The sequence below is a fragment of the Bicyclus anynana genome, chromosome 7 (assembly GCF_947172395.1).
Source record: "Bicyclus anynana chromosome 7, ilBicAnyn1.1, whole genome shotgun sequence".
NCBI classification, from domain to species: Eukaryota; Metazoa; Arthropoda; class Insecta; order Lepidoptera; family Nymphalidae; genus Bicyclus; species Bicyclus anynana.
In genome coordinates this window covers 529,835-544,350 of record NC_069089.1, presented here as the reverse complement: position 1 = coordinate 544,350, position 14,516 = coordinate 529,835, and the positions used below count along the sequence as shown (strand labels likewise).

General features: G+C 36.8%; 1 protein-coding gene across 1 annotated transcript; it reads right to left on the bottom strand.

The window, feature by feature from the left end:
- Positions 1 to 4,991: 4,991 nt before the first annotated feature.
- LOC112045079 (catalase-A-like) lies at positions 4,992 to 14,442 on the bottom strand. Its single transcript, XM_052882611.1, has 4 exons — positions 14,326 to 14,442; positions 13,418 to 13,666; positions 12,908 to 13,078; positions 4,992 to 6,428 (listed from the first exon to the last, which is right to left on the bottom strand). The coding sequence occupies exons 1-4, from the start codon at positions 14,440 to 14,442 to the stop codon at positions 4,992 to 4,994; spliced, it is 1,974 nt and encodes a 657-aa protein (XP_052738571.1).
- Positions 14,443 to 14,516: the final 74 nt, after the last annotated feature.

Here is a 14,516-nt window from a genome sequence, read left to right as displayed (position 1 = left end):
TCATTATCACTAACATCTGATAGTGGTTAGCATAGGAGCTGTGTTGTGGGTGTAAGCTCCATATCCCCTCTGATGTATGGAGAGAGGCCTGGCTGTAGCGGGCTGATAATAATGACTTCCTGTTTTGAGAAACTTTTACTGTTTCTCGGTATAGCCAGCGACAGCCGTTCGTCATTTTATAAAGGCTGAAAGTTTGTTTAAAGGATCCAAACCCTGAACAGTTTATGTAGGTACAAAGTGTAATTTTTTTATATTTTCTTCTGCAAAATATGAGAAATTATATCCTATTCAGTAGACACTAGATTCTATACCGACCAAACGCTAGAGACCCTTAAATTTTTATTTTAAACTTTAGAGGACTTTATCTTGATTGTTTTTCGAAACGTTTCTAAGCGACTGGTGATCGGGGATGTAATAATATATAATATATTTAAACAATACACACATCACTATCTAGCCCCAAATATATATACGTATAAATAGTATACGTAGTATGCCGAGGACACAATAAAAAAATATACATTATATTTAAACGGTTGAGTCTGGATTCTAGATACTACTACTCCTAAAGTACCACGGCCTAAACTCAACAGTAGGAGATCAATTTTCGGCATGTGGGAGGCTTCAGCCGTGGCTAGTTAACACCCTACCGACAAAGACGTACCGCTTAGGGATTTAGCGTTCCGGTTCGATGTCGGTAGAAGCAAGAGCTGACAAATTTTCAGCTTTTATATAATGACGAAGATCTGGTATCGCTGGCTCTTCATCTATCACGGGTACTGTGGGAAAGTTTGCTGAGTGTAATAAACATTCAGCATTAGCACCAACTGCAGGAGCTGCACACGACACGTGTAGCAGCAGTCGGCTGGCAGGTACTTACTCCGTCAGCTGATCAATGACGTCACTCACCAGATCGTATTCAGTCGCCGCCGCCGACGCGGCCATCAACAGCAGTAAGGCAAACATGCTCGCGGCAGAACTGGTGTACTTCACCAACCTGAACTCTCAAGTGGTGTACACAATAACTATTAGTCTTTGCTCTTATATACCGGATCATTCATTATTTACTCGCTGCATGAAATGCAGCAAAAGAGTTATTTGTTTATGAATAAACTAGTGTTTTCATGCGACTTTGCATCAAGATTATCAGGAATACAAGAAAGAATGCCTTCAAAATATCTGCTAAGATAATAATTAACTGTTGAATATAAAAATTATAAGTTTTATTTATCACTAGCGGACGCCCGCGACTTCGTCCGCGTTCGTTCGTTCGTCGAAAGTCGTTGTAAACTTTCTACTACCCCTATCCTAGCCTACCCTAACCTACCTCTACCCTACCCCAACCCTACCCTATCCCAACCCTACCCCTACCCTACCACTACCCTACCCCTACCCTACCCTACCCTACCCCTGCCCTACCCCTACCCTACCCCTACCCTACCCCTACCCTACCCCTACCCTACTCGTTAAAGCTGCACTTCTTTATTTATTCCTCCCACCGCGAGTCGCGTCGAGCGCGGCAATCGTTACACAAAAATAATCCTTAAAGTCCTTAAAGCATTAACAAAGTATTCACGCGCGATGGCTTAGCGTATTTCATGTATAACTTTGGTGTTTCTTTACCGATTTTTATGATTATTTTTTTATTGAATAGGTAATAATGTTAACTTTCTTATGAGTGATGAGTGTTATAAACATAAGAGTAGACAAATATAATTAGAAAGCTCCGAACTGCTAAGCTATCGGGAGTTACACGTGTTATTGTGAGTCAACCATAAAAGATAGACATATATATGCTATTGTGTTTTTATAGATAATTTTAAGGAGAACATTTCTGTCATACATGATTTCTATGTAGCTTTAACCATTAAGGCAGTACACGCGACGGAAGCTTAAAAAATTGAGTAACTTCTCCCGTTTTCTCAACATTTCTCTTCACTGCTCTGCTCCTATTGATCGTAGCGTAATGAAAAGTATACTATAACCTGCCCAGGATATGTTGAATAATTGTACCAAGTTTCGTTAAAATCCGTCGAGTAGTTTTTGTTTCTATAAAGAACATACAGACAGACAGACAGACAGACAGCGAGACAGACAGACAGGCAAAAATTTTACTGATTGCATTTTTGGCATCAGTATCGATCACTAATCACCCCCTGATAGTTATTTTGGAAATGTATTTCATGTACAGAATTGACCTCTCTACAGATTTATTATAAGTATAGATTGTACTACTAATAAGTTGTTGGAATTCCGTGGAATGCCGGATATATTAATTTCTCGTAGGTCGTAGGCTTATCAGGCATTTGGCTTAAAGTGTATATGTATACCTACTAGTATAGTATCTTACAGTTCGGTTCATGTAGGTGCGGATGGTGCGGGTGACAGTGTGTTTCTCTTTTTTGTTTGTTTTCCGCGATTCACGATAATATTTCGTATTATGAACGTCATACAGGCAAACTGTTTACCGTACCCATGCTATCTGAATAACACCCTACCTATAACAAGAGGTGTGCTTAGTTTGGTGCTAGATATCAATGTGTGTATTGTCCGTGTATATATTTATTTTATAAACAGTGTGTGTATGTACAGACAGTATGTATGATCCACTTGAAACACTTTGTTTATAAAAGTGTATTATCATTAACAGTTTTGAAGGTTGTGTTCCAGGCCACTATTGTCTTCACACAGTTGATCAAACATCAGAAATAATTAAATTCACCAATTTGAATATCAAACGAAACTCGCTCCATTCTCATGGAAATGTGCATCAAGGTTGCTTTTTATTTATTTTTTCTTATGTCTCCCGAACAAAAATACCTATTACCCACATGCATTATTATTAACAATATAACCCTTATTCAGATAGAGTTGTTTCGTAGGTAGGTAAGTGACTTTACATTTTGAAGTCTTTGAAGAAGTTGTATTTAATTTTTAAACAAAATAATATTTTTGTATTAGATAGACGTAATAAATGGAGGAAGGCTGTAGGATAGGCACGATCGATAGGAGCGGAGCATCAATGATAAAATGTGGCAAACAGGAAACGTTTGAAGTTATGCAACAATCATCTTCACCTTTACTCTGTCTTTACTCTTTACAATTCTAAAATTTCCATGCGGACGATGTCTTGGCGGTCGCAAGTCAATTATAAGCTTATAATCGACAGTAGTCCCTGAGATTAGCGCGTTCAATCAAACACACAAACAGACTCTTCAGCTTTATAATATTAGTATAGATTAGTCTATAGCTTACTGAGGTCATTTACTTAGTCGAGGTTACTACACCGTTGGTGAGTTCCTTAATGATAAAGATGCTCGGAGGCCTTTGGATCAGCTTCCACCTTCACACAGGAAGTAAAAATATAATGTTGTCATCAATTGTAAATTATAATACTGTATGATTATTTTTAAAAAAGCAATTGTTGAGTTTCTTGCCGTGCATTCTTCTCAGCAGAACCTGCCTTCCGAACCGGTGGTAGAGTCTTCACAAATAGTCAACTGTAGTTAATCCGTAACATAGGATCATTAAAACGTTTACTTGGACGGCTAATATTAAGATAAATATTAAAAATAGACAAACAAGAGAGAATACAAAGATGAATAAATAAAATCGACCAAACTGACTAGCTAAATAAAGTTGCAGACAGACAATAAACAGAGCTACCTACGTTTGTGCTGTACGTAAGTTAAAAAGTAATATTTTTCAAGGTTATGTTGCAAAATTTTATTTAAGTCTACACTTGAACAAACATCAGAAATAATTAATACTTGCAAGATATTGTTAATGCATTAAAATTTATTAATTATTGACGGCCTCCGTGGCGCTGTGGTATGCGCGGTGGATTTACAAGACGAAGGTCCTGGGGCCGATCCACGGCTGAGCCTATTGAGGTTGTCTTAATTGGTCAAGATGCTGTAGCCAAGTGGCACGTCGATTCTCTTTCTACGATCATAAACGCGTCGAAAATTAGAAAAATGAGATTTGCTATCGACAGGTCACGTGATCAAGATCTGTCATTCCCATACATTTTTCTAGTTTTTGAAGCGTTTGCGATCGTAGAAAGACGTGCCACTTGGGTAGAGGGCCAGGTCTGTCTGGTGGGAGGCTTAGGCCGTGGCTAGTTACCTACCGCCAAGCGGTTTAGCGTTCTGGTACGATGTCGTGTAGAAATCGAAAGGGGTGTGGATTTTTATCCTCCTCCTAAGAAGTTAGCCCGCTTCCTTCTTAGATTGCATCATCACTTACCATGAGATTGTAGTCAAGGGCTAACTTGTAAAGAATAAAAAAAAATTAAAAAAGACGTGACGATGTTACATAATGCTTGTTTATATAAGTTTTTTGTGCTTAATGTCACTAAGGAAAGTCAAATGCTGACGACTTGACATCGTTGTGCTTGGAGGTCCATGCAAGAGGCCATGTCCAGCATCTGATACAGCATGAACGTCTATCGGCGGTCTATCTATTTAAACATGTCATCATATATATATAACCTTTTAATTTAACATTTAATAATTGTGCCATTATCGATTAGATGACGAGGTATGCTACGCTAAAGCATGCTGGAATCTATACTAACATTATAAAGCTGAAGAGTTTGTTTGTTTGGTTAAACGCGCTAATGTCAGGAACTACTGGTCCGATTTTAAAGAAATATTTCAGCGTTAGATAGCGCATTTATCGAGGAAGGCTATAGGCTATATATTATCCCTATATTCCTACGGGTATGGGAACCACGCGGCGTCAGCTAGTATACGAATAAAATTGTCAATTACAGACGGATATTGTTTTTATTACAAAACTTAAACAAAGTCTCTTAGGTTATAAATTAGGGGATATAAGAGAAACGAGAACGTATCGTCCATTTTTAGACAATTAACATTTACATTTTTGGTGAAGAAAAATTCTTAATCAAGTTGTCAAATAAGCGATAACTACTTTACCAGCTAAATTTCACTTATTCTTATGAAACTTAGGCACAAATGAATCTCTTAACATTTTTTCATAGTTTTGTCCGTCATCGTTATATTCAATCCTTGTTCCACACGGGATCCAAAGTCTTGATGAATCTTAGCAAATAATTTCAGCGCTCTAAACTGAATAGACTCAACCACGGTTGACAACGCAAAAACAACATTCTTAATTAATTCATCTCGCTCTCTATCTGTCAACTCTTCGGCGTATACTTCAGCAGCTTGGTCAAAGTTGCCTGCCTCAGTCTCTACGATGCTAATTAAACTTGAACAATGCTCTGTCATTACTGGAGCAGGACCATGGAAAGAATTAGGATAGTAGTTTGGAACGTCTCTTTGATTGTCTCCAACTGGAGATAAGCCGTCTCTATTATACGTATGTGTTTCCACTTGGAACGGACAGTTAACTGGAATGCTGTTAAAGTTTCCTCCCAAACGGTACAATTGGGCATCTCTGTATGCGAGTCGACGCGACTCAAATAGTTTGTCAGGCGCTCCAACTATACCAGGCACTAAATGACTCGGACAAAATGCCATCTGTTCTACTTCCGCAAAATAGTTCTTGGGGTTTCGATCCAACACTATTTTACCAATTTTATGTAATGGATACTTTTTGAGTGGTATAGTCCTTGTGACATCAAATACTTTTGCCCCTTCTTTTTTAACATCATCTAAACTTAAAATTTGTACACTAACTGTCCAACTAGGGTAAGTTCCATTAGCAATCCTGCCGTATAAATCTACCGTCAATATGTCAGCATTAAAAGCACCGCGTTGTACAGCTACTTCGGAGGGTAAGCTTTTAACACCAGCATCTGGCAAAAAGTGAAATCTTATAAAATATAGCTCCTTCTTTTTGTTCTCAACTTGATACGTATGAATTCCAAAACCAGGCATATTTACGTAGCTTTCTGGAAGACCACGACCGCTGAAAACGAACATCATCATATGGATTGACTCTGGAATCAAAGTGATCATATCCCAAAACATGTTAGGATCGAGAGCGTTAGTCGCTGGATTTCTTCTCGACGTATGAAGGAAAGGCAGACTGTGAAGGGCCTCTTTATATAAATAAATAGGAGTGTTAAATCCAGGAACATCAAAGTTTCCTTCGCGAGTATAAAACTTCACTGCGAATCCTCTGACGTCTAGGTCTAGATCAGAGCTTCCTCTGAATCCTCGGGATGTTGAAAATCGAAGAGCAACTGGCGTCTTCGTTCCCCTTTTTAGAAAGTTAGCTTTGCATATATGTGAGATGTCTTTTGTTGATTCAAAATAACCGAAAGCTCCTGCGCCTTTAGCATGGACTATACGCTCAGAGAGTCTCTCTCTAACGAGATGCGTCATCATGTCCATGAAGAAAGCGTTGTTCACCAGCGGGGTGTTGAACGTGCTGGTAGCTTCACAATAAGTAATAGGTTTGCCGCCACTTGTAGTTAAAACTCCTATAGGACCCTGGAATGTTAAGAACTGTAAGTATTTGTACTATTCAGATTATTATTCAAAACTGTCAAGATTGATTACAATAGGATCCAATATTTTTACTTATTTTACTTATTAAACGTTTTCTTTGAGATAACTATAAAACTCCGTTAACGTTAGTTACGTTAACATTTCTTTCACTTTGTGAATTTTTTTTGATACCAAATACTCATTACTATATCACAGAAAATAATATAAATAGTACGATATGTAGATTTTCCATTGAATTCGTAGATATAGTATCAAAATTTAGAATAAGTAATTATAAAATAACATACCTCCGTCTTTTCTTTAAAAATTTGTAATTGGTCAATGACTGGATCTAATGGTTCATCTCCCTTCACCACCAAGGATACCGCCATTACTAGAACGAAGACAAGCATTCTTAATTCATCCAATACTTGAATCAATTAATAGAAATAAATGTTAAATTGAACATAATCTAATACACGAGTTGTTAAAAATATATAGCACATTGCGTTATATACTTTTTCAGAGAATATTTTATACGTTAATTTTAGGATTCCGTAGTCATTTAGGAACCCTCATACTTTTGCAATGCCCGTCCGTCCGTCCGCAGTTTAGCTCAGAGACTATTACAACTAGAAAGTTGTAATTTAGCACGATGGTCCCCGAGCAAGGAACAGATTTCACGAGCGATAACCTCAGGCCCATAAGAACAGACGTTGTCAGTGTCATTCTGTGTTGCCTTAGAATAGCCAGCTGGGATTTGATTGTGGGTAGACGAGATACAGCCTCTCAAAGAAGTAAAAGAATTCCAGATCCTAACTCCCGGCCATGGCTTAAGCACCCGGCAATTTACAAACAAAAGTTTGCTACAACGTTTTACGACATTTTTAAATCATCTTTAATTTATCCCAACGGGGATAACAGGCATAGATCGTTGACCACATCGCCTGAGTTTTGCGACATTTTTTGAAGACTTATTTATGGTTGGTTTGTTTGCTTGTTTGTTAAGTTTGCTATTAACAGAATTAACAAAACAGCTTCAAATGTTACTTCGCCGCTTTGGTACACCGGCGAACTTTTTGAGCAAAAATATAATTTTCTTCAAGAAACATACTTTTATTAAACCAATTATTATTTAACCAGATCTTTATCAATACAGTCATATTATCATCTTCATCTACACCTGGGTTCCTGGGGCCGACGTTGTATTGGCCGATGGGCCGATAGGCCGATGGGCCGATGGGCATTGGCATGGGCAATTATTAGATTATTATAGTTAACGACATACATTGCAGGGATAAAAGTTACCAGAAACATTACGGTGGAATGCGCATCAGCTAGACAGTGAATATGTAATAAAAATTTTAATAAAAAAAATACAACCGACTTCAAAACCAAAAAACGTACCCAGTAAACTAAAAAGCGAAAAATAACATCATAATATGTTCTACCTGCTGATCAGTATGAAGGCGGTGCTAAGCCGGTGATGTATTAATTCAAGCCATTTAGATTTTGCAAACAGTGTTGTTTCATGTGGTCCTGTCAGAAATGGCTTAAATCAAGATAACACCGGCTAAGCACCGCCTTCATACTGATCAGCAGGTAGAACATATTATGATGTTATTTTTCGCTTTTTAGTTTACTGGGTACGTTTTTTGGTTTTGAAGTCGGTTGTATTTTTTTTATTAAAATTTTTATTATTTTTCCATTTTTAGTGTAAAATTTCATCTCAAACGAACACATCAGACCCCTAATGACAGTCATAACCCATCTTGGTACAAAATTCTCAGCAATACAAATTAATCAAGCCCAAGCACAAGGTAGCTACCGTACACCGTTAAGGGGTTCCCTTAATTGACCTTGGTCTTCATCATCAGACCCCTAATGACAGTCACAACCCATCTTGGTACAAAGTTCTCAGCAATACGAATTAATCAAGGCCAAACACAAGGTAATTACTGTAAACTGTTAAGGAGTTCCCTTAATTGTCCTTGGTCTTCATCACCAAACCCCTAAATTACAGTCACAACCTATCTATGTGGAAAGTTCTCATTAATACAAATTAATCAAGCCCAAACACAAGGTAACTGCTGTAAATCGCCGAGGAGTTCCCTCGTCTGTTTTATGGCTCCATCATCAGATCGCTTTTAAACCTTCATGAAATTGTAGTGCTTAAAAGTACTAAATGGAAAAGTTTACGAACACACTAGACATCCATATAATTTTCGAAAGTTTCCCTAAATTTCTCCAGGATTCCATGATCAGATCTTGCCATGATGGCAATGGCACCAAATGGGGACTATACCGTTTCAAACAAAAAAAGAATTTTTGAAATCGGTCCAGGCGTCTTTGAGTAATCGGTGTACATACATAAAAACAAAAAATACCAACCGAATTGAGAACCTCCTCCTTTTTGAAGTCGGTTAAAAATGAAACACATTTTAGAGGAAAAAAAACTTTTATTCTTCTCGATTGAAAATTTATCATAGTAAAAATGTTAGCTGACTGTAAAATGGTAGTACATTCGTCAGCTGGTACCACAAAGATGTTAAACATTTAGTGGTTTCTTCCTGTGCTGATTTAATCTATGGAACCCTGTAATTAAGCGTGGCCCCACGCAGTTGGTCGGATTTTTCTTACATAAATTAATGACAGTGTAAACTAACTTATCTATAGCCATTAAGATAATATTACCTAGTAATTATTCAACATATTTTATTACTGTCTAGTTTAATTTCCATAATTTACTCTTTTTCTAAGGACCGAAAAACAGAAAGACAATATCATTACTTGGAAATTTTACACGCACCATAAAATGTTAAATAGGTAATATTACCCTGGCATCTGCCGAAATAGGAATCCCGCACTAGAAAGCGCAGTGTTGGTCGACCCCCCACCAGGTGGACTGACGACATCAAGCGAGTCGCAGGTATTCGCTGGATGCAGATGGCTCAGTATCGTGATGTTTGGAAGTCCCTACAAAAGACCTATGTCCTGCAGTGGACGTCCATTGGCTGATATGATGATGACCCTGGCGACTTCTTCAACCCTCAACTTTACATGCAAATGTTTTATTGGTAGGTATATTACTTCTTCTGCGACCTATTGAATTTCTGGGTTTTCTTTCACTAATAATTTTAAGACAGAGAGGAAATTCAATTTCGTTCAAACAACAACTCTTTGTTTATCTCGGTATCAGTTTATCAATAGGTACATATAAATAAAATTTAAGTGTCTGTCTGTCATATCAAGATAACTGTGTTCTTAAGTGCCTACGGTTAGTAGTAACGAACCTTACCCGGTCCGGCTGTCTGTCTGAATTTTTGTTTTTAGTTTTCCGAACGTACGTAACGGAACGTAATGGAACGTAACGGAACGTAAAAACGGAACCCTTATATGATCACTCACGCACATCCGAATGTCCATCCATCCAGTCAATTATCTCCAAATCTATTTGACCAATTAAATTGAAATTTGGTACGCAGAGGTGTACAGAAATAAATGAATTTAAACTTATTTCGTGGTTGTTAATTACTAATGTTATTTAAAAGGGTACATACCACGATAAAATGACGAGATTTTTAATGTCGATATTTTGACCGAGTTGCAGGGATCGTGGTCACGACCATAGATTAATATACTAATACGTCACGCCGGGACTGAATTTTGCGAGATGCGAAATTGACAGCAGATGTTAAGGGCAGAAACGATCTACCCTCTTTCTTGTTCTTTTTCAACAACTTCACGCTTTTGGCTGCTCCGGCAAACCACACTTACGACATCGCTTTTGCTATTCAGCTTTACAGGGCGCCCTCATGGTTTACACAGTTTACAACTGGGTTCCACTCGCTGGCTGATTGGAAACCATCTTCCCAATTGAAATTATTATATTTTCGAATTTCAATGGCTTCTCGAACTACTCGGAGTATATAATGGCGGTCCGTGGAAAGGATGCGTGGGCTACGGATCTCGATCCAATGTTTAGTTCCCGGTTATAGAATGTGATCAGCTATCGCTGACTTTTGCGGGTCGTTGTTTTTTATCGCTCGTATATGTTCCATTACACGGCTTTCTATGGGCCTTTTCGTTTGTACAATATATGAGCTACCACAGCTGCAATCGATCTTATACACACCCGGACACTGGTATGGCAAACGATCATTTGGAGAACGCATCATGTGGGCGATCTTTTGTAAAGGAGTAAACACAGTCTTGATGTTGTAGTTTTTGTTAGCACCGATCCAATTTTATCAGTTACCCCATTCACAAAAGGTAAGTAGACCATTCTTCTTTTGACTTCCAAAGGTCGTTCTCTCCGTTGATGTGAACTATTTTTTAATACAAGGGGACCATTCCGACACAAACCTCTGTCCCGTCGTGACCACGATCCATGTAACTACGTCGAAATATCGACATTAAAAATCTCGTCGTTTTATCGTAGTATGTACTCGTTTGAATAATATTCGTAATGTACAGAAATAGATGAAATCTAAATATGGCACTTATGGGGGGACAAGATGGAAAGTTGAAAAAAACTTTTGCAAACTGCATTGCGTGTTACATCAAATGAAAGATAAGAAGATCATAAATATATAATTTTTTTTTGAATTTTATAATAAATGGTTTTCAAGTTATTCAAGAAAATAGACTATTCGTGGTTAGGTCAAACTTGAATCTCCGAACTACTAAACTTAAAATTTTGAGAAAAATATAGAAATAACTTTCTACTTAATGATTAACTGAAAACTTTAAAACTTTTTATTTAAAGGTCACTTTTGGGGTTAAGTTGGAAAATTATAAAAAAAATTCAAACTGCATCGTGTTACATACCAAATGGAAGAGCTGTAATTGTCCCAAATGTATTGTTTGGAATTTGTATATTAAATAGTTTCCAAATTATTCAAAAAAAATTTACAAAAATTTATTTCTACTTACATTGTTTTAACCTTTTAACCGTTAAAAGTACTTATAAAGAAAATCGTTAATATGAAAAAATTTAGGACTGTTTTTTCGGAAAAAACTTACTTTGCAATAGAAAAAATTATAGTTTCATTAGTTTAAACAACTATTTAAAACTATTTTCCGAGTACTTATAACAAAAATGCATTAGTAATTATCCAACACATGGTACGACTAAATTGCACTGAAGGTAGGGATTTTAGTATTTTGTAGAAAAAACAATGTAACCTAAAAACCGTAGATTTCGGCTAAATAAAACTTATTTTCTTATTTTAGTAGGCCTTGGTGTCAACTGTAAGCCTGTAGAGTATTTCGTACCATTTACGGGACAGCCTGTATAATTTTACTTAAAAAAAATTATATGATAGATTAACATCGTAACAGTGCAGCACATATATTTTGTAAAAACCTAAAAGACGGACAACCTTTTGGCGCTGTTCTTAACTTTGAAGTTTAGAGTTTGTTATTTATTCATTGATAATGAGCCTTTTAGCATGGTTATCCACATAATATATCCCATAAATAGGAGCAGTACCTACTTCATACACGATTGAACCAGAGGTAGGTATATAAGGATATCTATTTAAGTAAAAATTCTGTATTTTTTATTTTGTAAAATAAATTTGCGGATATTTATAAATGACAATATCACGATAATGTCATATATAATTATGTTTCAGACAATCGTTCTTGTTTGATCACCTAGATCTCTAAAGCAAATAAAAATTAAGTAGTTTAAAATTTCATTTAAAATAGTTCCTTATCAGATAACCAAATGCTAAGACTAATTTACCAGCTTATACTTCAGTTAGTCTTAAGGGATTTAGGCACAGCGTTATATTTAATTAATGTTTTTTCATAATTTTGTCCGTCATCGTTATATTCAATCCTTGTGCTACACGGGATCCGAAATCCTGATGAATCTTATTAAACAATCTCACCGCTCTAAACTGAATAGGTTCAACCACAGTTGACAACCCGAAAACAACATTCTTAATTAATTCAGCTCGCTGTTTATCTGTAAACTCTTCGGCGTATACTTCAGCAGCTTGGTCAAAGTTATATGCCTCGGTCTCTACGATGTTAATTAAACTAGAACACTGCTTTGTCATAACTGGAGCAGGACCATGGAAAGAATTAGGATAGTAGTTAGGAACGCCTCTTTGATTATCTCCTGTTGGAGGTACGCCGTCTCTATTATACGTATGTGTTTCGACTTGGAACGGGCAGTTAACAGGAATTTTGTTAAAGTTTCCCCCCAAACGATGTGTTTGGGTATCTCTGTAGGCAAATATACGTGATTCAAATAGTTTGTCAGGCGCTCCAAGTATACCAGGTACTAAATGATTCGGACAAAATGCCATCTGTTCCACTTCCGCAAAGAAATTCTTGGCGTTTCGATCCAACACTATTTTACCAATTTTATGTAATGGATATTTTTTGAGTGGTATAGTCCTTGTGACATCAAATATTTTAGGCCCTTCTTTTTTAACATCGTCTAAAGTTAATATTTGTATACTAACTGTCCAACTAGGGTAAGTTTTATTAGCAATCCTTCTGTATAAATCTAACGTCAATGTGTCAGCATCCATAGCTCCGCGTTGTACAGCTTCTTCAGATGATAAGGTTTTGATACCAGCATCTGGCATGAAGTGAAATCTCACAAAATATTGCTCAAACTTTTTGTTTTCAACCTGATACGTATGAATTCCAAAACCGGGCATATATACATAGCTTTTTGGAAGACCATAACCGGCAAAAACGAAACACAACATATGCATTGACTCTGGAATCAAAGTTACCATATCCCAAAACATATTGACATCAAGAGCGTTAGTCGCTGGATTTCTTCTCGACGTATGGAAGATAGGCAGACTGTGAAGGGCCTCTTTATATAAATAGATAGGAGTGTTAAATCCAGGCACATCAAAATTTCCTTCGCGAGTATAAAACTTCGCGGCGAATCCTCTGACGTCTAGGTCTAGATCATTGCTTCCTCTGAATCCTCGAGATGTTGAAAATCTCATAGCTACCGGTGTCTTCGTTCCTTTTTTTAGAAAGTCAGCTTTGCAGATATGTGAAATATCTTTTGTTGATTCAAAATAACCAAAAGCTCCGGCGCCTTTAGCGTGGACTATACGCTCGGGTATTCTCTCTCTAGTGAGATGAGCCACCACATCCATGAATAATTCATTACGCAGCAGCGGTTTGTTAAACGTGCTGGTAGCTTCACAGTAGGTAACAGGTCTGCCGGAACTTGTAGTTAAAACTCCTATAGGACCCTGAAAGGATAAGAACTGTTAGTATATTATACTATCCATATCATTGTTACAACAGTCACGATAGTCGTTGATTGCGATGCGATTGTCGTAATATATTTAATTTTTATCATAAAGTAATCATAAATACCCACTAACGTACCTCTAACATTTTAAACATAACTAGCAAACTTTATTTGGCCCCTTCTATTAATATTTTCGCATGATTTATATGTATATACATATATTAAATAGTCTACTAATCATTTTACAAAAATAGAACTCAAAACTAGAACGATTTAATCAAAAAACTTCAACCCTCACGGATAAAATTTTGAAAAATCTACAATTACATCATTACCAATTTTGCATTTTACATTGTGATTATGAGTTAGCGGCGCGGCCGAAGTGAAGCCTCACGGTGCGTTACCGTAGCTTGAATTAATCATATTTTTTACCCATCCAAAAAAATAGTGCACAACGCCATTAAAGAAGTTTTTCTTTAAAAAAACAAAAACCCCGACTGCTTAAGTGTATTGAACTGAAAAGAGAAAAACAAGTAGCACAATATTTAGATGAAATTCTTGCTAAATACTTTTTATGATGCTGCAGGCGATATACAATACATTCTTATCTACGGGCAAAGAAAAAACAAAAACAATGGTTTTTTTATAATAACATACCTCCGTCTTTTCCTTGAAAATTTGTATTTGGTCTCTGACCGGGTCCAGTGGTTCCTCATACATTGCTCCCACCGGGTCCAGTGGTTCCTCATACATTGCTCCCACCGATACCGCCATTGCTAGAACTAAGACAAGCATTCTTAGTACATACAATACCATCTACTTGAATCAATTAATTGATATGTGTTGAT

Bases quoted from the DNA above. Each gene is read 5' to 3' on its own strand.
- LOC112045079 (XM_052882611.1), bottom strand. From the start codon at position 14,442: ATGGCGGTATCGGTGGGAGCAATGTATGAGGAACCACTGGACCCGGTG. The intron at 13,667-14,325 runs GTATGTTATTAT...TTATCCTTTCAG, and splicing joins TTTTCAAGGAAAAGACGGAG to GGTCCTATAGGAGTTTTAAC. The intron at 13,079-13,417 runs GTAGCTATGAGA...CATACGTATCAG, and splicing joins AAAAAGGAACGAAGACACCG to GTTGAAAACAAAAAGTTTGA.